Source organism: Panthera onca, chromosome B1, assembly GCF_046562875.1.
Source record: "Panthera onca isolate mPanOnc1 chromosome B1, mPanOnc1 haplotype 2, whole genome shotgun sequence".
NCBI lineage: Eukaryota > Metazoa > Chordata > Mammalia > Carnivora > Felidae > Panthera > Panthera onca.
Window position 1 is genome coordinate 166,624,362 of NC_138342.1, and position 22,484 is coordinate 166,646,845.

Sequence of the window (22,484 nt, forward strand, 5' to 3'; positions counted from 1 at the left end):
TGGTAGGGCGTATGAGCTCCCATTCTGGCCTCCCAACTCTATTTTATTTTTTTATTTTTTTATTTTTATTTTTTTTCTTATCCTATCATTTATTCTTTTTTTTTTTTTTGAAAATTTTAACTGTTTAATTTAATTTAATTTTTTTAAATTTTATTTTATTTTTATTTTTTAATATATGAAATTTACTGTGAAATTGGTTTCCATACAACACCCAGTGCTCATCCCAAAAGGTGCCCTCCTCAATACCCATCACCCACCCTGCCCTCCCTCCCACCCCCCATCAACCCTCAGTTTGTTCTCAGTTTTTAACAGTCTCTTATGCTTTGGCTCTCTCCCACTCTAACCTCTTTTTTTTTTTTTCCTTCCCCTCCCCCATGGGTTTCTGTTACGTTTCTCAGGATCCACATAAGAGTGAAACCATATGGTATCTGTCTTTCTCTGTATGGCTTATTTCACTTAGCATCACACTCTCCAGTTCCATCCACGTTCCTACAGAAGGCCATATTTCATTTTTTCTCATTGCCACGTAGTATTCCATTGTGTATATAAACCACAATTTCTTTATCCATTCATCAGTTGATGGACATTTAGGCTCTTTCCATAATTTGGCTATTGTTGAGAGTGCTGCTATAAACATTGGGGTACAAGTGCCCCTATGCATCAGTACTCCTGTATCCCTTGGATAAATTCTTAGCAGTGCTATTGCTGGGTCATAGGGTAGGTCTATTTTTAATTTTCTGAGGAACCTCCACACTGCTTTCCAGAGCGGCTGCACCAATTTGCATTCCCACCAACAGTGCAAGAGGGTTCCTGTTTCTCCACATCCTCTCCAGCATCTATAGTCTCCTGATTTCTTCATTTTGGCCACTCTCCCAACTCTATTTTAAATGAAGTTTCTTTCATTCATTTTCACAAACCAATATGGAAGATTTCCTAGCACAAGTCACTATATTCACCCACGAAAAACATAGGCCATCCTTAAAATACTTTTCTTATTAATTTTGAAAAGTTTCTGATTATATTTCTTTAAAATGTTATCTAACTATAAATCCTGATATTTTTAAGAGTGAAATTTTCTTTAATATAATGTGCAAACAATTGAGGAAATATGGTAATTGATAGTTGATAAATTCGGTGATAAATACATAAACACTTATTAGTTTATTTTCTCTAATATATGTTTAATATTTTTTATAACAAAAAGTTTCAGTACATGAAATAATACTGAAGACTATTTTTACTCCTTACTCTAAATGGTAAAAAATTGATCACCATGTTTGGGCACAAGCTTTCTCTCTAAGGAAATATTAAATGTATTTTTCAGCTTTTGTTCTACTTCTTCTTCATTCAGGACCTTAAACTCTACCAAATCCATATTGTCCTTATAATTGAATTTCCTATAGGTAAGGGTGCAGCCCACTAAACAGTGAACCCCTTCAGATGTCTGCAAGGAACAGAATGACTTGCTTGTAAACACAGATGTTGGAGATGTCTGAAGGTATGTATTCACAGACTCAAAATCTTCAATTGTTCGAGGTTCAAGAGTAAAGGAGTATATTTTTCGGTATTTATTTTTTTCCAGGAGATCAGAATTAAGAAATTCTTCATTTGCAATGTACTGCTGTCTTCTGATTTGGTCCAGGTACCAGATTCCTCTCTCTTCTGTCAAGCGGAAGATGCAAGGCACTTGAAGCTGATCCTTTCCAGAAATTAACTCCAGAGGCTGCCACATCTGGTAAGAACGTCCAAATCCAGCATCCACTATGTAATTCTTACCCTCAGTAGTCACCTTCAGCAGGAGATGAATCATAGCATTACTATATTTGTTGGCTGCAGTACTGTACACGTAACCCCCCAACATTGTGGTCTCATAACCAATTGTGGTCAGAACCCAGTACAGAAGATGATTGACCTGGAGACACCATCCACCACGGTTTCTCCACACAACTTGCTCAAAAATGGCCTTCAAGCCCAATTCCATGGTTTCCCCACAATGGATGTTAAGGTTCTCAAAGGGAATGGCTCGGATCTGGTGCTGAAGAATGTCAGTTAATGTTTCCAAGTCCAATTTGTTCCTAAAATTCTTATAACCAATTCTTTCAAAATATGCTTCAATGTCCATGATCCCCTAAAAGAAAGACAACAAAATAGAAACAAATATATTTCTTTTACATTTGAATTTCTTTTATTAGCTTAATTATATTTTTAATATGTAAATGCAATCAGTGGTTATAAAGGTCCATAATCATAAGTCTTTTGTTTAGTGCTTTTATTGTATAAAATACTTTGATGCATACAAATTCACCTAGTAGACTTAGTAACCCTGTAGGAAAACTATCATTTCATTCACATTTTGAACATGAAAAATTGGAAATTCAGAATAAGTGAGGAGCAAAATTATAAACAGCTTACATGTGGTTTTCTTCATGATGAACAAAGCAAGGTTTGAATCAGTATCAAAACAGGATTTACAAGTAATTCCTCATATAAACAGAAGAATTATTAAAGAAGTCCATTTTGTTCATGGTGCCTGACCCACTCACTTTCCCCTTTAGATAAAACCATAGTCAAAGTTTCCCACTCAAAGATTTACATTCATTTGTGCACTGATTTATTAACTCATTCAATATAGTTTCTGAATACCTACTATGTATTTGCTACTGATCTGCTGCTTGCTTGCCCACAGAAATCTTACATTTTAGTAGGGATTGGGCTGACATAAATAGTAAATTAAATAAACCAATAAAATATTCAATTTCTTAGATTATGATAAGTGCTTTGTGGAAAACTAAAGCAAAGAAAGAATATACATTGTTCACTGAGAGAACTTTAATTTCAAATAAAGTCATCAAAGAAAGTTTCATTGTGATCTTAAGGATGTGAGAGAATGAACCATGTCCACATTGTGTGGACCACTTAGGCAGAAGAAACAGCAAAAAAAGTACACTTGCCTAGAATGTTCAGAGAACATGTAGAAAGCTACAGTGATTGAAGCAGAGAGGAAATGTGGATTGAAATGAGATCAGACAAGTGACATAGGTCTATAAACCATATCAGCCTTTTGGCTTTTAGTCTGAAGTGCAAAATCACTCTGAGAAGGACAGTAGGGGAAGATTTCAGTTCAGCAAAGTATACCATAATCATTTTAATATTTCTGGCTATTTTATGAAGAATAAGTTGTACACATTCAGCTGAACATTTAACCTAAGAAAGACCAATTTAAAGTACAAAGGCTCTAGGACCAGTGCTTTGCTCATGGATGGCATGTTATCCAAGTCGGGTCGGTGAGACTCTACTGAAGGAATTTTTCTGAAACCTAAGCAGATATATTCTCCTGCAGGGCTAAACACTGGTAGGATTTCTCAAAGCTACAAGGAGAACTTGCTGAAAAATAATATCAACAAAGAATTTATGGAGTTGAGAAAAGAAAAGCAGGAGAAAAGACAAGAAAGACATGAATAAAATCTTAAATTATCTCTTGACTTTCCGCTAAGGTGAGCTAAAAATAAAAGCCCTTATTTTGTTAAATCTCATGTAGAAAAGTTTTCTGTCCCCTGCTAGTGAAGAGCCCTAATCCCATGTAAGACACTACTTATAACAGTGGTGCATTACCATTGTTAATATAACATGGCCTGAAGTGACATGAAACAAAAGGCCCTGTCCCTAAGCTAGTGGTGATAAGCTATATGTTTCTATTGTCCTTATTGTCATTTCTTTTGTATTTTTTCTCTTTCTTCATCAACTCTTCTTTCCATTTTGCTATTGTTTCAAATTTCTGCATTCTTGGTGTCTGCAACTTTATTTTCTCCAAATAATTTCATTTCTTCTCATCTTAATTTGTATTGGTATCTTTTATCAACATGTACAAAAGCTCTAAAACTATCACTCAGAAACAGAGAACAACTGTAATTTAGCCAGACCATCCCAAACCTTTCCTTATTTCTATATCCAGAAGCAGTGTTGAGTAAGGACAGGTGATGTGGAACAAAAGATATATGGTTTAGATATGCTTTATCTTAGAAATTAGTCAATAGTTTTAAACTACTGAGACTCAAATTGCAATAGTTTTATACAGATATCAAGGCAAACCCTTTTTGCAATGTGGCACAACCTGAGATGTCATGGTACAAAGGCTTTAAGTTTAATAGTCATAAGTTTAGTATTTCTCTTTTCTCTCCTCATATCATTTCTTTCAGATTCTTTTATTTCTCTTGTTTTTGACTCATCCAGCACTCCCTTTCTCTGTTCTTGGTATCTGAAATATTGTTTTATTTAAATCTATTAGATCCATTACATTTCTTGTCATCTCAAAAACATCTTTTCCCAACAAGCTGTAATACTCTACCATGTAGGCACAGAGGAAAAATTGGTATTTAGCCAGACCACCTCATACCCTCTCTGGCACCTAACCAATAATCTAAATGTATATATAAGGAACAGAGGTGAAGGTTAATTGAAAGGGAATCAAGTAGTTTATAGATTGGCCATTTGATTCTTGGTCCGACCATTATTACTTGTACTAGGAAATTATTTTATATAATTTTTGAATTGTCATAGTTTGTTTTCAAGTGTTTTGTTTTCCTTTTTCCCCTCTTTCTCTCTATACTCTTTTTAAGATATAATTTTTTTTTTTGAGAGAGAGAGGATGAAAGAGGCAGAGAGAGAAAGTCCCAAAAGGGGCAGAGAGAAAGAGAGTGAGAGAAAGAAGCAGGGTTCATACAAAGTGGGGCTTATGTTTTACCTGAAGCATGGGTTGCATTCTACCTGAAATGGGGCTTGTGTTCACCTCAAGCAGGGCTTGAACTCAATCGAACTCAACTGTGAGATCATGACCAGAGCCGAAGTCTGATGCTTAATGACTGAGCCACCCAGGCGCCCTTAAGATATAATTTTAAATTAGAATTTAGTAACTGTATGTCCATTAAAAAAATTCAGTTTCTATTAGGAGTCTCAATGCAAACATGTTGTAACTAAAAAAATACTTGAGTATTTTGTGACTAAACATAAGAAATTGTGTGTAACTAAAGTGATTCAAAGCAAAATGCTGGGAAAGCATTTCACTGGGAAATAGTGAATATTTCTACTGGGAAAGTAAAAAGTAGTTGGAAAGGAAATATCGCATTGGAAATGCTATTAGCTTTATAAGTTGATTTGTAGCATCTCTGTGAAGTGATATACCCTTTGCTTCCAGCTTAAAGATAAATGTAAAACTCAAAGAAGACAAAATGAACATACTTATAGAGTGCTGAGAAGTTTCATAAAGGTACTTAATATCTTAGGCAAATTAGAAGGAGAATGATTTTTAGTTTCCATTCAGAATACTTAGAAATTTCTTATTTCTGGCCTTAACTCTAGAAATAATAGATAAGATAGTAAAATATATATTGTGATTTCCCTTGCAAACAAAAAAATAGTTAGGTGGACAGTGAATTGTTTTTTAAAAATCCCTAAAAATGCAAAACAGAAAAGAAAGGACTAAAAAGTGAATATCTGAATTATGTAGGAGACACTGTAGAAAGTATAGCCACAGGAAATGACAGCAGCACTGATGGAATTCTAGTCATGGACTTTGTGGAAGCCAGAGGAGGCTCAGAAGCAACAAGATGATTAATTGTCATGGGATCAGCAAGGAAGAGTAAAACATGTTTCATGCCCCTGATTACCACAAGATTTACCAAACACAGAAATACCAGTATGTAATGGTAGTACCTGGTCTTCCTTTAGGTGTAAAGTATATTTGGGGATATTGGCACAGAAAAATAAGGTAATATTTTTAATGTATGGTGTCACCAGAAAAGAAGAACTGCTTATATACAGAAGATTGGCCACCCACCTATCTTCTGTCATAATTGATTTCCACTGAAAAGATTGAAGAGTCAAGTCCCACCCCAACCAGACATCTCCCCAGTCATATTAAAGAAACAAAGAGGGAGGGGAGCCTGGATGGATCAGTTGGTTAAATGTCTGACTCTTGATTTCAGCTCAAGTCATGATCTCATGGTTCATGTGTTTGAGACCTGCATTGGGCTACACACTGACAGTGTAGAGCCTGCTTGAGATTCTCTCTCCCTCTCTCTCTCTCTTTCTCTCTGCCTTTCCCACACACACACTCCATCTCTAAATAAATAAATAAACTTAAAAAAAAAAAAGAAACCAAGGGGGAGCCAGAGCCTCACATACATGAATATAATAAAAAAAGTAGAATGCAAATATACTGAGATTGGGATAAGAAGAAAAAGACATACTATGTAAAAAACAAAGAAAGACCACCAACTCAAGAAAAATATAAACTGAACAATGGAAATAATTTTTTCACAGGTACTTGGAATAATACAACATTTAAAATGGACTTATAGGGGCGCCTGGGTGGCGCAGTCGGTTAAGCGTCCGACTTCAGCCAGGTCACGATCTCACGGTCCGTGAGTTCGAGCCCCGCGTCAGGCTCTGGGCTGATGGCTCAGAGCCTGGAGCCTGTTTCCGATTCTGTGTCTCCCTCTCTCTCTGTCCCTCCCCTGTTCATGCTCTGTCTCTCTCTGTCCCAAAAATAAATAAACGTTGAAAAAAAAAAATAAAAAAAAAATAAAATAAAATGGACTTATAAAATAAAGCCAAAAAATGAGGTGCTAAAATAATACAGTATTATGGAACAAAAGATTTCAGGCCTTAGGAAACTAATGAAGAAAAAAAAACAAAGCTAATGCATAATCAATTATAAACAGAAAGGAACAATATAGATACAGGATGATTTCAAATTTCTTAAGTAGAAGAAAACCTTGATACTCAGATTACTACGAGTTAATAAAAAGATAAAGCCATTAAACAGGGAAAAGCTAGTAGAAAAAGTAGTCAAGGATGATTCAATGTAAAGATAATTGGTGTTTCTGAAGAAAACTCAAAAATCATAATAGAAAGAGTGGGGCGCCTGGGTGGCTCAGTCTGTTAAGTTACCGACCCTTAATTTTGGCTCAGGTCATGATCTCCCAGTGCTGTAAGCACAGAGCCTGTTTGAGATTCTGTCTCTCTCCCTCTCTCTTTGCCCCTCTGCTGCTTGTGCTCTATCTCTCTCTGTCTCAAAAGTAAACTTTTAACAAATATAGAAAGAGATGACATATTCCTGAAATGAAGCAAAAAAAATAGATTTACAACACAAGAAAAACAAGATTTGGGAAAAGTCTGATTTAACGTATTCAGCACTGGAATATATTCTGATTAAATTGTTGAATATTCAAAATTTAACTATTCAAGCATCAGGCAGAGAAAGCAAACAATTTATAAGGCAGAAAAATAAGACTGGCATCAGAATACTTCACAGAAGTATCCAAATGTGAAGTAATTGAATTATGCTTACAAAGTACTGAATGGAAATGTGACCCTCAGATGATTATGTTAGTTTTTAATTTAATCATTAAGGCAACATAAAGACAATCTCAAACATGAAAAAAAACTTGAGAAATAAAACAATGATAAGCTACCTTGACAAAATATTACCTCTACAGTGGTTAGTGAAGATGTAAATCAAAATGAGAAAAAAAGTAAGGAAGAGAGAGGCCAAAATAAAGGAGTGCTGCGCAGAATTGACTCCCTTTACTATAGAATAAAGAGTAGAAAATTTATGAGAATTATAGCTGAAGTAATTTAAAAACATTAAAAAATGTGACTCAATGAAACCCTTTAAACCTATTGGCCTCCAACACAGGTACAAAGGGATGAAGAACAGAGCATGCTTAGTGTATGTACCTAGACAGGCACATGGGATTTGTGAGGATTCAGAACTAAGGACAGTGTGGGGAGACTACTGCCTGTAAGCCACTCAAATCACCTCAGATCTCTTTTACCATTTTGCTGTGCTTGGCCTAGCTTTTGTGTTTTTTTTTTTAATTTATTTAAATTCAAGTTAGTAGTATTGGTTTCAGGAGCAGAACCCAAGGATTCATCACTCATGTATAACACCCAGCTGCTCATCCCACCAAGTGCCCTCCTTAATGCCCGTCACCCATTTAGTCCATCCCCCACACCCATCTCCCATCCAATAACCCTGTTTGTATTTAAGAGTCTGTTACGGTTTGCCTCCCTTTCTGTTTTTATCTTATTTTTCCTTCTCTTCCCCTATGTTTTCTGTTATGTTTCTTAAATTCCACATGAGTGAAATCATATATTTTTCTTTATCTGACTGACTTATTTTGCTTAGCGTAATACACTCTAGTTCAATCCATGTTGTTGCAAATGGCAAGATTTTCATTCTTTGTGATCACCAAGTAGTATTCCATTGTATATATACACCACATGTTTTTAATCCATTCATCAGTCGATGAACATTTGGGCTATTGTTGATAGCACTGCTATAAACGGAGTACCTGTGCCCCTTCAAATCATCATTTTTGTCTCCTTTGGATAGATACCTAGTAGTGCAATTGCTGGGTCATAGGGTAATTCTATTTTTAATTTTTTGAAGAACCTCCATACTATTTTCCATGGTGGCTGCACCAGTTTACATTACCACCAACAGTGCAAAAAGGTTTCCCTTTCTCCACATACTTGCCAACATCTGTTGTTTCCTGAATTTTAAATTTTAGCTATTCTGACAGGTATGAGGTGGTATAACTTTTGCATTCTTATGCATAAGGACCTGCACCCTAGACCTTCTTTGGAGAATTCCTTGAGGGCTTCTAGATCTGCTTTGCCTCTCTCTCTCTGGAAAGCTGAAAATGACAGGCTGCTAGGGCTGCCCTCGGTCAGTGACTTGTGGGAGGTTTTGAAAACCCATGTGCTTGCCTTGTGTCTGGACAAACTTATAGTTCTCATTGAAGCTGAAACTTGGTTTCTCTCAGAAAAACTTCCTTAATATGTCAAATGCACATGGGTCCTTGTCTCAGTGTCTGATTATGGGAAACTGACTTAGTCGCATTGATGGTTATTTTGGAGAGCTGTATGAAGGAAGGTAAGATATACAGAATGAGGCCAACACTAAAGGGCCTTGAATATCAGATAAAAGACACTTGTTTTTTTCTGTAGATAAAATGGATGTTTTTTTTTGAATGATCAATATTAAGTGGTTGAATGGACTGCTGTGATTTATCCTTAAGTGACTTATCCTTAAGTGACATGTTACTTCAATTACAATTTACCATTTTGAATGTACACCTGGAGAGAAGGTTGGTATGTAGAATTTGCTGTCTAGTTTCCAGTCTCTAGAATCTCTTATTTTACATGTGCATCAGTGGTTTTAATTTTTTTTTTTGTTAAGGAAACCCTTATTGTCTCCTAAAAGGAAGTTACAAGCAAGAGCCTTAAAAAAAAATTAAATAAATTTATCCAGGGAGAGACCTCATGGGGTGGTTCCCTACCACTCAAGACAATGAGTAGCACAAATAAATTATTGATTCAGATGGAATCGTTTGTAACTACTGTCTAAAGTGAGATGAACCAAAGGGACCCACACCAAGACACATTGTAACTAACATTGTCAACAGTTGAATTTAAAGAGAAAATCTTAAAAGCAGGAAGAGAAAAAAAAGCTAGTTATGTACAAGGGAACCTCAATAAGACTAGCAGATTTTTCAGTAGAAACTTTGTAGGCCAGAGAGAATGGCCCAATATATTCAAATGTCTGGTAGAGTTATGACTTAGAATTGAAGGAGAAATAAGAATGTACTCAGACAAGTAAAAGTTAAAGGAGTTCATCAATACCCAACAAGCTTTGCAAGCAATGTTAAGAAAACTTCCTTAAGCAAAAAAGAAAAAGCCGTATCTAATTAAGAAAATTATGAAAGAAAAAATTTCCCTGATAAACATATAGTAAAGATAGTGGATCAGCCATTTATATAGCTAGTATGTAATCTAAAAAACAAAAGTAACAAAATCACCCAGAGTCACAATAAGTAAAATCAAATAATAACAAAATTAAATAATAATAATAACAATAAAATAATACCATGTAAAATAACATCAAAAACATAAAATGTGGGGGGTAGTAAAAGTGTACTTTTAGGATGCAGTTGAACTTAAGTGACCCTCAACTTAAAATAGTCTGCTATGTACATAGGATGTTACATATAAACCTCATGGTAACCACAAATCAAACGTCTATACACAAGAGAAATAAAAGCAAACAACACTAGGGAAAGCCACAAACTTATTAGAAAAGATATCAAGAGGAAAAGAAAAGAACAAAGAAATAGAAAAACAAACAGAAAACAACAAAAAAAAAGGCTATAAGCACATACTTATCAATAACTACTGTAAATGTAAAAGAACAGAATGCTCCAATTAAAATACACAGATTGGCTGAATGAATAAAAATAAGACACAGACATATGCTGCATACAAGAGGCTCACTTGATTTAAAAAAAACACACACAATAGCCAAATTATGGAAAGAGCCTAAATGTCCATCAACTGATGAATGGATAAAGAAATTGTGGTTTATATACACAATGGAGTTCTACATGGCAATGAGAAAGAACGAATGGCCCTTTGTAGCAACATGGATGGAACTGGAGAGTGTGATGCTAAGTGAAATAAGCCATACAGAGAAAGACAGATACCATATGTTTTCACTCTTATGTGGATCCTGAGAAACTTAACAGAAACCCATGGAGGAGGGGAAGGAAAAAAAAAAAGAGGTTAGAGTGGGAGAGAGCCAAAGCATAAGAGACTGTTAAAAACTGAGAACAAACTGAAGGTTGATGGGGGGTGGGAGGGAGGGGAGGGTGGGTGATGGGTATTGAGGAAGGCACCTTTTGGGATAAGCACTGGGTGTTGTATGGAAACCAATTTGACAATAAATTTCATATATTGAAAAAAAAATTTAAAAAATAAAAAAAATAAAAAAACACACACACAAAAAGACTGAAAATAATGGGACATAAAAAGATATTTTGTGAATGGAAACAGAAAGAAAGCTGGGGTAGCAATCCGTATATGAGATAAAATAGACATTAAAGCAAAGATTGTAATGAGACCAGAAAAAGGTATTACATAAGAATAAAGGGATCAACACAACAAGTGGATATAACACTTACATATATAACACTGTTAGGTGCACCTGACATAGCAGCACCTAAATACATAAAGCAATACTAACATACAGAAAGTGAGAAACTGACAGTAATAGGATAATAGATTTTAACATTCCACTAACATCAATAAATAGATCATCCAGAGAGAAAATCAATAAGAAATGCCACCTTAAATGACCTATTAGACCAGAAAACTTAATACTGATAATAACAAGAGAGGAAGAAAGGCATTATATCACAGTTTAGAGGTCTAGCCATCAAGAAGATCTAACAATTGTAAATATTTATGCCCCCAACTTGGAAAAACCCAAACAATAAATCAATTAATAACAAACATAAACTCCTTGATAACAATACCATAATGGTAGAAGACTTTTTAAAACAAAAATATTTATGCTTAAGAGAGAGAGTGCTCACACACACATGAGTGGGGAAGGGGCAAAAAGAGCAGGGGACAGAGGATCCAAAGTGTGCTCTGTGCTGACAGCAGAGACCTGTATGCGGAACTTGCACTCATGAACTGTGAGATCAAAATCAGATGCTCAACTGAATGAGCCACCCAGGTGCCCCAGGAGGAGACTGTAATATGCCGATTACAGCAAGGGACAAATAATTTAAGCAGAAAATGAACAATGAAACAAAGGCTTTGAATGGCACCCTGGATGAGATGGACTTAACAGATATATTCAGAACATTTAATCCTAAAACAGCAAAATACACATTCTTCCTGAGTGCACTTGGAACATTTTTCAGAATAGATCACATATAGGATCAGAAATCAGGCCTCAACAGGTATAAAAAGATCAAGATCAAACCATGCATATTTTCTTATCACAATGTTATGAAACTTGAAGCCAAGAACAAGAAAAAATTTGGAAAGCCCTCAAATACATGGAGGTTAAAGAACATCCTACTAAAGAATAAATGGGTTAGCCAGGAGATTAAAGAAGAAATTTTTAAAAATATATGGAGACAAATGAAAATGAAAACATGACAGTCCATACCCTTTGGGATGCAGTCCTAAGGGGAAAGTACGTTGAACTCTGGTCTAGCTCAAGTAACAACAAAAAAGTCCCAAATATACAGCCTAACCTTACACCTAAAAGAGCTAGAAAAGGAACAGCAAATAAAGCCTAAAGCCAACAGAAAAGGGAAATAATAAAGATTTGAGCAGAAATAAACAATATAGAAACAACAACAAAAAAACAGAACAAATAAATGAATCCAAGACCTGGTTCTTTGAAAGAATTGACAAAGTTGACAATCCCCTAGCTAGACTTATCAAAAAGAAAAGATAAAGACTCAGACAAAATCACAAATGAAAGAGGAGGGATCACAACCAACACCACAGAAATACAATTATAAGAAAACACTATGAAAAATCATATGCCAACAAACTAGGCAATTTGGAAGAAATGGACAAATTCCTAGAAATGCACAAACAACCAAAACTGAAACAGGAAGAAACATAAAATTTAAATGGACTCCTAACCAGCAAAGAAATTGAATCAAAATTCTCCAACAAACAAATGTCTTGGCAAGATGTCTTCCCAGAGGAATTCTACCAGACTTTTAAAAAAAAGTTAATACCTATTCTCAAACTGTTCCAAAAGCTAGAAATAGAAGGAAAGCTTCCAAACTCATTCTCTGAAGCCAGCATTACCTTGATTCTAAAACCAAATAAGGACTCCACTGAAAAGAATTACAGACAAACATCCTGGTCTTTTGCATCTGAAACTAGATGCAAAAATTATCAGCAAGATACTAGCAAAATGAACTCAACAGTACATTAAAGAATGATCAACTGGCATTTTTTCCTGGGCTTCAGGGTTGGTGTATCACATTGACTGATTTGTGAGTATGTAACCAACCTTGCAGCTGAGAAAATTGGACAGTGACATGCAGAAAAGTGAAACTGGACCACTTTCTTACATCATACACAAAAATGAACTCAAAATGGATGAAAGACCTAAATATGAGACAGGAAATCATCAAAATCCTACAGGAGAAAACATGCAGCAATCTCTTTGACCTCAACCTCAGCAACTTCTCACTAGACATGTCTCTGGAACCTGGGAAATAAAACACAAAAGTGAACTATTGAGACCTCATCAAGATGAAAACTCCTGCACAACAAAGGAAACAATCAACAGAACTAAAAGACAACCAATTGAATGGGAGAAGATATTTGCAAATGACATATCGGATAAAGGATTAGTACCCAATATCTATAAAGAATTTATCAAACTAAACACCCAAAAACACAAATAATCCACTAAACAAATGGGAGGAAGACATGAATAGACACCTTTCCATGCAAGACCTACAGATGGCCAACAACACATGAAAAATGCTCAACATCACTTATCAGGGAAATACAAATCAAAACTACAATGAGATACTACCTCACACCTGTCAGAATGACTAAAATTAACAACTCAGGAAACAAAAGACGTTGGTGAGGATGCAGAGAAAAGGGAACTCTTTTGCACTGTTGGTGGGAATGTAAACTGGACCATCTGCTCTGGAAAGCAGTATGGAAGTTCCTCAAAAAATTAAAAATAGAGCTACCCTGTGACCCAGCAAATGCACTACAAGGTATTTATCCAAAGGATACAAAAATGCTGATTCAAAGGGGCACATGCAGTCCAATGTTTATAGCAATGCTATCAATAATAGCCAAATTATGGGTAAGAGCCCAAATGTCCATCAACTGATGAATGGCTAAAGATGTAGTATATATATAATGGAATATTACTTGGCGATGAAAAAGAATGAAATTTTGTCATTTGCTGCAACACGTAGGGAACTAGAGTATATTATGCTACATGATATACTTCAGTCAGAGAAAGAAATATCATAAGATTTCACTCATGTGGAATTTAAGAAACAAAACACATGAACAAAAGGAAGGAAAGGAAAAATAAGGAAAAAACAGAGAAGGAAGCAAACCATAAGTGGCTCTTAAATGTAGAGAACTGAGGGTTGCTGGAAGAGAGATTGGTGGGAGGGTGAGCTAAATGGGTGATGGACATTAAGGAGGGCACTTGTTAGGGTGAACACTGGGTGTTATATATAAGTAATGAATCACTGGGTTCTACTCCTGAAGCCAAGACTGCACTGTATGTTAACTAACTGGCATTTAAATAAATAAAAAAAATATACATAGCACATGTCATCAAAAACAGCAGAATACATATTTTTTTCAAGTGCAAATGGAACATTCTCAAAGATAGATTACATTTTAGGCTACAAACAATAATTAATTTAAGAAGACTGAAATCATATCAACCTTCTTTTCAGACCACAACAGTTTGAGATTAGAAGTCAATTACAAGGAGAAAACTGGAAAAAGCACATACCCATGAGACTAAACAATATGCTACTAAACAACCAATAGGTCAACAAAGAAATCAGAGGAAATCAAAATATAACTCAAAACAAATGAAAATGGAAACACTATGGTTCAAAACCTCTGGGATGCAGCAAAAATAGTTCCAAAAGGGAAATTTACAGCAATATGGGCCTAACCCAAAAAATAAACAAACAAAAATACTGAAATAGTCAAACCTTATACCTGAAATAACTAGAAAAAGAACAAAGTCTAAAGTTAGTACCAGGAAGGAAATAATAAAGATCAGAGTAAAAATAAATAGAGACTAAAAAAACATAAAAGATTTGTGAAACTAAGAGTTGGTTCTTTGAAAAGATAAAAAAAAATTGACAAACCTTTAGCCAGACATCTCAAGAAAAAAGAAAGACCCAAATAAGGTAAATCAGAAATGGGAGAGAAGTTATAACTGATAATACAGAAATACAAAGAATAATGATAGACTATGTGAAAAATTACAACAATTACCTGCCAACAAATGGGACAATCTGGAAGAAATGGATAAATGTCTAGAAACTATCTTCCAAGACAGAATTAGGAAGAAACAGAAGATCTGAATAGACATTACTATTAATGAAATTGAATCAATAATAAAAAACAAAAACAAACAAATCAACCAACCAAACACCAAACAACTCCAAACAAAGCCCACGTGTCTTAAAAGATAAATTCTACCAAACATTTAAAGAAGAGTTAATACCTATCCTGGTGAAAATATTTCAAAATAATTAAGAGGAATGCTTCCAAAATCATTTAAGAAGGCCAATATTACACTCATACCCAAACCACAGAAAGACACCACACACACACACACACACACACACACACTCACACACAATTACAGGCCAATATTCCTGATGAACACAAATGCAAAAATCCTAAAAAATTTAGCAAACCAAATTCAACAATATATTCAAAGGATTGTACACCATGATCAAATGGGATTTATTCTAGAGATGCAACAACATTCACAAATGAACAACAGTAATACATCATATTAGCAAAAAGAAGGGTTAAAAAATATGGTCATCTTAATAGATACAGAAAAAAGCATTTTATAAAATTCAATATATCATTTATGGTAAAACCTCTCAACAGAGTGGGTGTGGAAGAAACATACTTCAACATAATAAAGGCTATAATATGCAAAACAACAGCCAACATCATAATCAACAGTGAAAAGATGAAAGTTTTTCCTCTAAGATCAATAAGATGAATGCCCACTATTGCCACTATTATTCAACATAGTATTGGAAGTTCTAGCCACAACATCAGAAAAGAAAAGAAATAAAAAATCAAAGTGGAAATAACAAGTAAAATTATCACTATTTGCAGAAAACATGATACTTTATATAGAAAACTCTAAAGATTCCACCTAAAAACTATTAGAAGTAATAAATGAAATCAGTAAAGTTGTAGGATACCAAATTAATACACATACACCTGTGGCAATTCAGTCAGGTCTTGGACATAAGTAACTGATAAGAGGTTAATATACAGAATATGTAAAGAACTCACAAACTCATTATCAAGAACAAATGAACAATCCAATTAGAAAATGTGCAGAGGACCAGAATATGAATAGACATTTTTCCAAAGAAGACATAAGGATCATCAACAGATGCATGAAAACACTCAATATCACTAGTCATCAGGGAAATGTAGATAAAAACAATGAGATTTCACCTCACACCTGTTAGAATGGCTAAAATCAAAACCACAAGAAAGACTAAGTGTTGCCAAGGAAGTAGGAAAAAGAAACCTCATGCACCATTGGTCAGAATGCAAGCTGGTGAAACCACTGTGAAAAACAGTGAGGTTTTGAGGTTTCTCAAAGATTAAAATAGAATTACCATGTGGTCCAGTAATTCCACTACTAGGTATTTACCCAAAGAAAACAGAAGCACTAATTGAAAAGACATATGCACTCTTATGTTTCCAACAGCATTGTTTAAAATAACCACATGCAAAAAAATGATACTGGACTGCTTTCTTACACCACATACAAAAATAAACTCAAAATGACTTAAATGTGAGACCCTAGACTATGAAAATGATACAAGAAAGCATACACAGCTCTTAGACATTGGTTTGCACATGTTTTTTTAGATCTTTTTAGGCATGGACAACAAAAGCAAAAATAAATAAGTGGGACTACATTAGACTAAACATCTTTCAACAGGAAAGAAACCTACCAACAAAACTAAAATGCAACCTAATGAATAGGGGAAGATACTTACAAAAGATATAATTGATAAGGGGTTAAAATACAAAATATAAAATTAACTCAAAAGATATGAAAAACAAACAATCCAGTTAAAAAATAGGCAGAGGACCTCACCAACTTAATTTTACCCATTCTGACAGGTATGAAACAATATCTCATTGTGGTTTTGATGTGTATTTCCCTGATGATGAGTGATGAGCATTTTTCATGTGTTGTTGGCCATCTGTAGGTCTTGTATGGAAGAGTGTCTATTTATGGGTCTTCCTCCCATTTGTTTAGTCGATTATTTGGGGGGGGGGGTGTTTAGTTTGATAAATTCTTTATAGATTTTGAATACTAACCCTTTATCTGATATGTCATTTGCATATATTCTCTCATTCCATTGGTTGTCTTTAGTTTTGTTGATTGTTTCCATTGCTGTGCAGAAGCTTTTTATCTTGATGAAGTCCCAGTAGTTGATTTTTGCTTTTGCTTCCCTTGCCTCTGGAGAAAGGGGAACACTCTTAACTGTTGGTGGGAATGAAAACTGGTGCAGCCACTCTGGAAAACAGTATGGAGTTTCCTCAAAAAAGTTAAAAAAAGAACTACCCTTGAGGTGCCTGAGTAGCTTAGTTGGTTAAGCTTCCAACTTTGGCCCAGGTCATGATCTCATTATTCATGAGTTCGAGCCCTGTGTCTGGCTCTGTGCTGACAGCCAAGATCCTGGAGCCTGCTTCAGATTCTGTGTCTCCCTTTCTATCTGTCCCTCCCCAACTCTCTGTCTCTGTCTCTCAAAAATAAACATTAAAAAAAAACAGAACTACAACCCAGCAATTGCACTAAGTATTTATCCAAAAGATATAAAATAACTGACTCAAAGGGGCTTATGCACCCCAAAGTTTATAGCAGCATTATCAACAACAGGATATTATGGAAAAGCCCAAATGTCCATTGACTGATAAATGGATACAGAAGTTGTGGCACATATACAAACACACACATACACACACACTAGAATATTTCTCAGCCACCAAAAAGAATTAAATCTTGCCATTTGCAACAAGACAGAAGAGCTAGAGTGTATTATGCTAAGTAAAATAAGCCAGTTATAGAAATACACATACCACATGATTTCACTCATATGTAGAATTTAAGAAACAAAACAGATGAACATAGGAGAAGTGGAAAAAATAAGTAGAGGGCAGCAAATTAACTGTAGAGAACAAACTGAGCACTGATGGAGGGAGATGAGAGGGGGATGGGATAAATGGGTGATGGATATTAAGGATGGTGCTTGCTGTGATGAGCACTAGGTGTTATAGGTAAGTAGTGAACCAATGAATTCTTAAAACCAATTTGCCATGTGAACTAACTAGAATTTAACTAAAAACTTGAAATAAAAAAAAAATAGGCAGAGCACCTGAAGACATGTTTCCAAAGAAGACATACAGATGGCCAACAGATACATGAAAGGATGCTTAGCATCACTAATCACCAGGGAAATAGAAATCAAAACCTCAATGATATATCTATCACCTCACACTGTTGGAATGGCTAGTATCAAAAAAGAAATAGCAAGTGTTTGGGTGACTGGCTGACTCAGTCAGTAGAACATATGACTTTTGATCTTGGGATCATGAATTGAAGCCCCACATTGGGTAAGGAGCTTACTTAAAAAGAAAAAAACACAAATAGCAAATATATGTGAGGATGTGGAGAATAGAGAATCCTTGTGTGCTGTTGGTGGGAATTTAAATTGGTACATTCACTATGGAAGACAGTATGATGGTTCCTCAAAAAATTAATAATAGAACTACCATGCAATCCAGCGATTTGATTTCTAGGTATTTAACTTACGAAAATGAAACATTAATTCAAAAAAAAATATACCCCCTAAGTTCGTTGCAGGATTACTTACAATAGTCAAAATACAGAAGGAATCTAAGTGTCCATTGATAGAGGAATGGATCAAGAAGATACGGTAAGTATATATAATGGAATACCACTAAGCCATAAAAAAATAAAATCTTGCCATTTGTAACAACATGGACAGACCTACAGGGTATTATGCTAAGTGAAATGAGTCAGACAAAGACAACTTTCACTTGTATGTGTAATCTATAAAACAAAACAAACAAGAGAAACAGACTCATAGATACAAGGCTAATCTGCTGGTTTCTCAGAGAGAAGTGTGGAGGGATGGGCTAAAGAGAAGGGGATTAAAATACCAACTTTCAGTTATAAAATAAGTAAGACATGGGAATACAATATACAATGTAGGGAATATGGTTAATAATATGCAATGATTTTACAGTGACAGATAGTGAAGTTATTGGTGATAACTTCACAATGTATATAAATACTGAATCATTATGTTGTATACCTGAAACATATAAAATTTGACATCAATTACTTCAGTAAAAAAGAAAATAATAAAAATAAAAACTCCGCAGGTAAATTCAAAGTGCAAAGTTGAAAATTACTGTCCAGCGACAGAATTCTCACTCTTCCCCTACTAGCTACATAACCTCAGAAAAACCTCTTGTCACCCTGTGCCTCAGAGTATTCCCATAAATTAGAATTACAAGATGACAGTTTGATATTACTTTACTAAGCTGTAGACAGGACAACATGGCTTATTACATGGAAAAGAACTACAACAGTTTTGTTGTGGACTGAATGTTTGCACCTCTCCAATATGATAGTATTTTTTTTTTAATATATGAAATTTACTGTCAAATTGGTTTCCATACAACACGCAGTGCTCATCCCAAAATGTGCCCTCCTCAATACCCATCACCCACCCTGCCCTCCCTCCCACCCCCCATCAACCCTCAGTTTGTTCTCAGTTTTTAACAGTCTCTTATGCTTTGGGTCTCTCCCACTCTAACCTCTTTTTTTTTTTTTTCCTTCCCCTCCCCCATGGGTTTCTGTTACGTTTCTCAGGATCCACATAAGAGTGAAACCATATGGTATCTGTCTTTCTCTGAATGGCTTATTTCACTTAGCATCACACTCTCCAGTTCCATCCACGTTGCTACAAAAGGCCATCCAATATGATAGTATTAAGAAATAGAGGGAGCCTTGGAAGAAAACTAGGTTTTGAAGTTGGAAGCTTCATGAATGAGATTTGTGCCTTTAGAAGTCACAAGACACTTTGCTTTCTTCCTACCTCATTTTTGTCTTGGAAGATAGACCAAGAAATCAGTTCTCTGGACTGAGAAAGTAGAGTCCTACAGCAAGGGGAAGTAGGATGTCAATACACACATAAACTGTACAAATCAGAAGTGGGCTTCCAAATCTCCAGAACTCTAAGAAAGAGTTGCTTAAGCAAAACTTCATTCCTTTTTATGAATTAGTAATATTCCATAGTATAAATAGACCATTTTTGTTTACTTCTTCATTCTTTGATGAGAATTTGGATTGTGTCCACTTTTAGCTATTATGAATAGCACAACTATGAACATTTGTGTTCAAGTACATTTTTCAGTATCTGTTCTCAAGTCTTTTGGATAGGTAGCTAGGAATAGAAATGCCGAGTTGTGGGGCGCCTGGGTGGCGCAGTCGGTTAAGCGTCCGACTTCAGCCAGGTCACGATCTACAGTCCGTGGGTTCGAGCCCCGCGTCAGGCTCTGGGCTGATGGCTCGGAGCCTGGAGCCTGTTTCCGATTCTGTGTCTCCCTCTCTCTCTGCCCTCCCCCTCCCCCGTTCATGCTCTGTCTCTCTCTGTCCCAAAAATAAATAAAAAAAAAAATAAAAATAAATAAAAAAAAAAAGTAAAAAAAAAAAAAAAAAAAAAAGAAATGCCGAGTTGAATAAAAGAATTTTAAGGAGTCCTCCTGAATAACTTTTCTTTCTATGTGCTTTTGTTTTCTTTTCCTCCTCCCTTCCCTTACTTTCCTTTCCCTTCCCATCTTCTCTATCCCATCTTATTTTGGCTCTGAGGCCCACCCCAATGACACTACAACCCAGCCCACTCCCAGAGGCAAGTGACCAGCCCAATAATGTTCCAGATGGAAAAGGAGAAGTTTCCAGGCAAGCTATGTCCACAGACCATCCTTGAACTGTGTGTGCACTGAAAAGCCCCACCCAAGAGAAACAGTTGGTATGGCTAAAGACAGTTGGAATCGGTCCCAGGAAGCAGGAAGTTCTGAGAGTTTTGTTTTATTTTGTTTTTGCCCTCCTCAGGAGAAGCAGAAATTCAGATCTGAAGGTAAAATCTGCCTATTTTTAAAGTTGGCTCTGAACTTTTTAAGCCTATAAAGGAAAAACAAAATAGATCTCTGAACAAGATGCAGCTAAATAGTTGACAGCTAACTTCCTTTGGAGTGGGAGAGGGTGGGGTCAGCTGTTTTGTGACTGAGAAACTGAAATGAGAGCCCTGGGGAAGGGAAAGGGCAATTTATTTAAAAAGTGCCAACGGGCATGCTGTTGTTGTGAGAATCATGGCAGAACATGGGAGCAATGTCCAGGGTGGAGAGCCCATTGGACCCCTTCCTCCTGGGGTTGTCTGCCTCAGCAGGTTCCTCTCTCCTATGGAATTCTGTACATCTGTGCTCAGGGAGTGGCATCCTCCGTCTGCCAACAGTGAAGGAGTTGATACTTGTCAGTTATGGCTCCTGGCACCCTCCCCACTAAGCCTCTTTTCAGTACGATAAAACTTGTGGGAATTCCTTTAAACATTGTAGACAGTGCAACCCAGCCTCCCTGGGCATTTGAGATTATTAGAGAATTTCTGATCAGCTAATGCAGGAGAAACAGGAAATATGGACTTGCTGCCTGCAGGACTAACTGGGCCCTTTGGGACACAGCCAGTTGGGGACAGAGGAGGTGGACACCACTGCTTCAATTATCCAAGAGGGAAATTCAGCTCCCTGAAACACTCATTATACACATTAGCTGTCTTTTAACACACTTCTCTAATCCACACAATCCTTTTAAGTAAGTTCTCTTATTACTTCCATTTTACTGATGAACAAACTGACTTTTAGAGATGTAGAGTGACCTAAGTCCTCACAGCTAAGATGTGGTGTGGCTTTGACCATAACCCAGACAGTTTGAATCAAAGGCCTGTGACCTTATATGCTGTATAGTAGTTATAGCATAAGAATGTAAAGTATGTGTTAGCCAAACTTCCTGAACTACCTTGGGACCTAAAATTCAGGCAAATGTGGTATCTAGTCCTCTGGACTCAACATTTAAGATAGGAATAAGCCCCAATTTCAAAGCACAGACAAGTCACTTACCGAGTTCCACTAGGACTCTCAACCAGGAAGCAGGCTGCCTGCCTTCTGTCCTCCCACTTCCAGCACCAGTACAGGAAGTGGCCTCCCTGGCCTTACAAACTGCTCCGCCCTCAAAGTTGAGTTAGAATCACCTAGAGATCTCTGGGAAATGTAGTTGTGCTTGTGCACCTCTGATTCAAATCTATTCATTGAAAGAGTGGAGAGCTGTATTATCTGATGAGCCCTGGCCACAAGCTGTGAGGGGTAGGTATTACATTGTATTTAACACAGTTCCTGCTTTTACAGAGCCCAAAGCCAGATGTCCTATGTGTAATGTGGAAGGTGAGGGTTTTGATGGGGTCCAGGAAAAGCAGAGGAGGCAGAAGAGGGGTGTTTTAAATCCTCAGGTTTTGACACCCTTTATCAAGTTCTGTGAGACCCCTCAGTTTCTATTTTTCTTTCTTCCATTCTCCATCTTCAGTCCCATTTGCCACTGCACCCAAAACCACTGTGTAGTGTGTCTGAAATGTGTCCACATATGTGGTATGAGTGTGACATATGTAATGCGGTTTGTTTTCTGCTTGTGTTTTAAGTTTACCTTAATGGTATAGGTCTATAATTTTGCTGTTTCCCATGCATTTCCC

General features: G+C 36.1%; 1 protein-coding gene and 1 long non-coding RNA gene across 3 annotated transcripts in view; one reads left to right on the forward strand and one right to left on the reverse strand.

The window, feature by feature from the left end:
- Nucleotides 1-1,501, forward strand: part of LOC132693204 (uncharacterized) — a 39,464-nt gene extending 37,963 nt beyond the window's left edge. Inside the window, exon 3 of the long non-coding RNA XR_013555059.2 lies at nt 1,404-1,501. This is a non-coding gene — a long non-coding RNA (uncharacterized LOC132693204). The remainder of the gene's footprint in view (nt 1-1,403) is intronic.
- LOC132691740 (arylamine N-acetyltransferase 1) lies at nt 1,109-21,947 on the reverse strand. Of its 2 annotated transcripts, XM_078445486.1 has the most exons (3): nt 21,862-21,947; nt 1,913-2,128; nt 1,109-1,789 (listed from the first exon to the last, which is right to left on the reverse strand). In XM_078445486.1, the coding sequence occupies exons 2-3, from the start codon at nt 2,120-2,122 to the stop codon at nt 1,250-1,252; spliced, it is 750 nt and encodes a 249-aa protein (XP_078301612.1). In that variant the 5' UTR covers nt 2,123-2,128; nt 21,862-21,947; the 3' UTR covers nt 1,109-1,249. The 2 variants fall into 2 exon arrangements, with proteins under 2 accessions (XP_078301612.1, XP_060509343.1); XM_060653360.2 differs by having other exon boundaries at nt 1,116-2,128.
- Between the last annotated feature and the right edge of the window lie 537 nt (nt 21,948-22,484).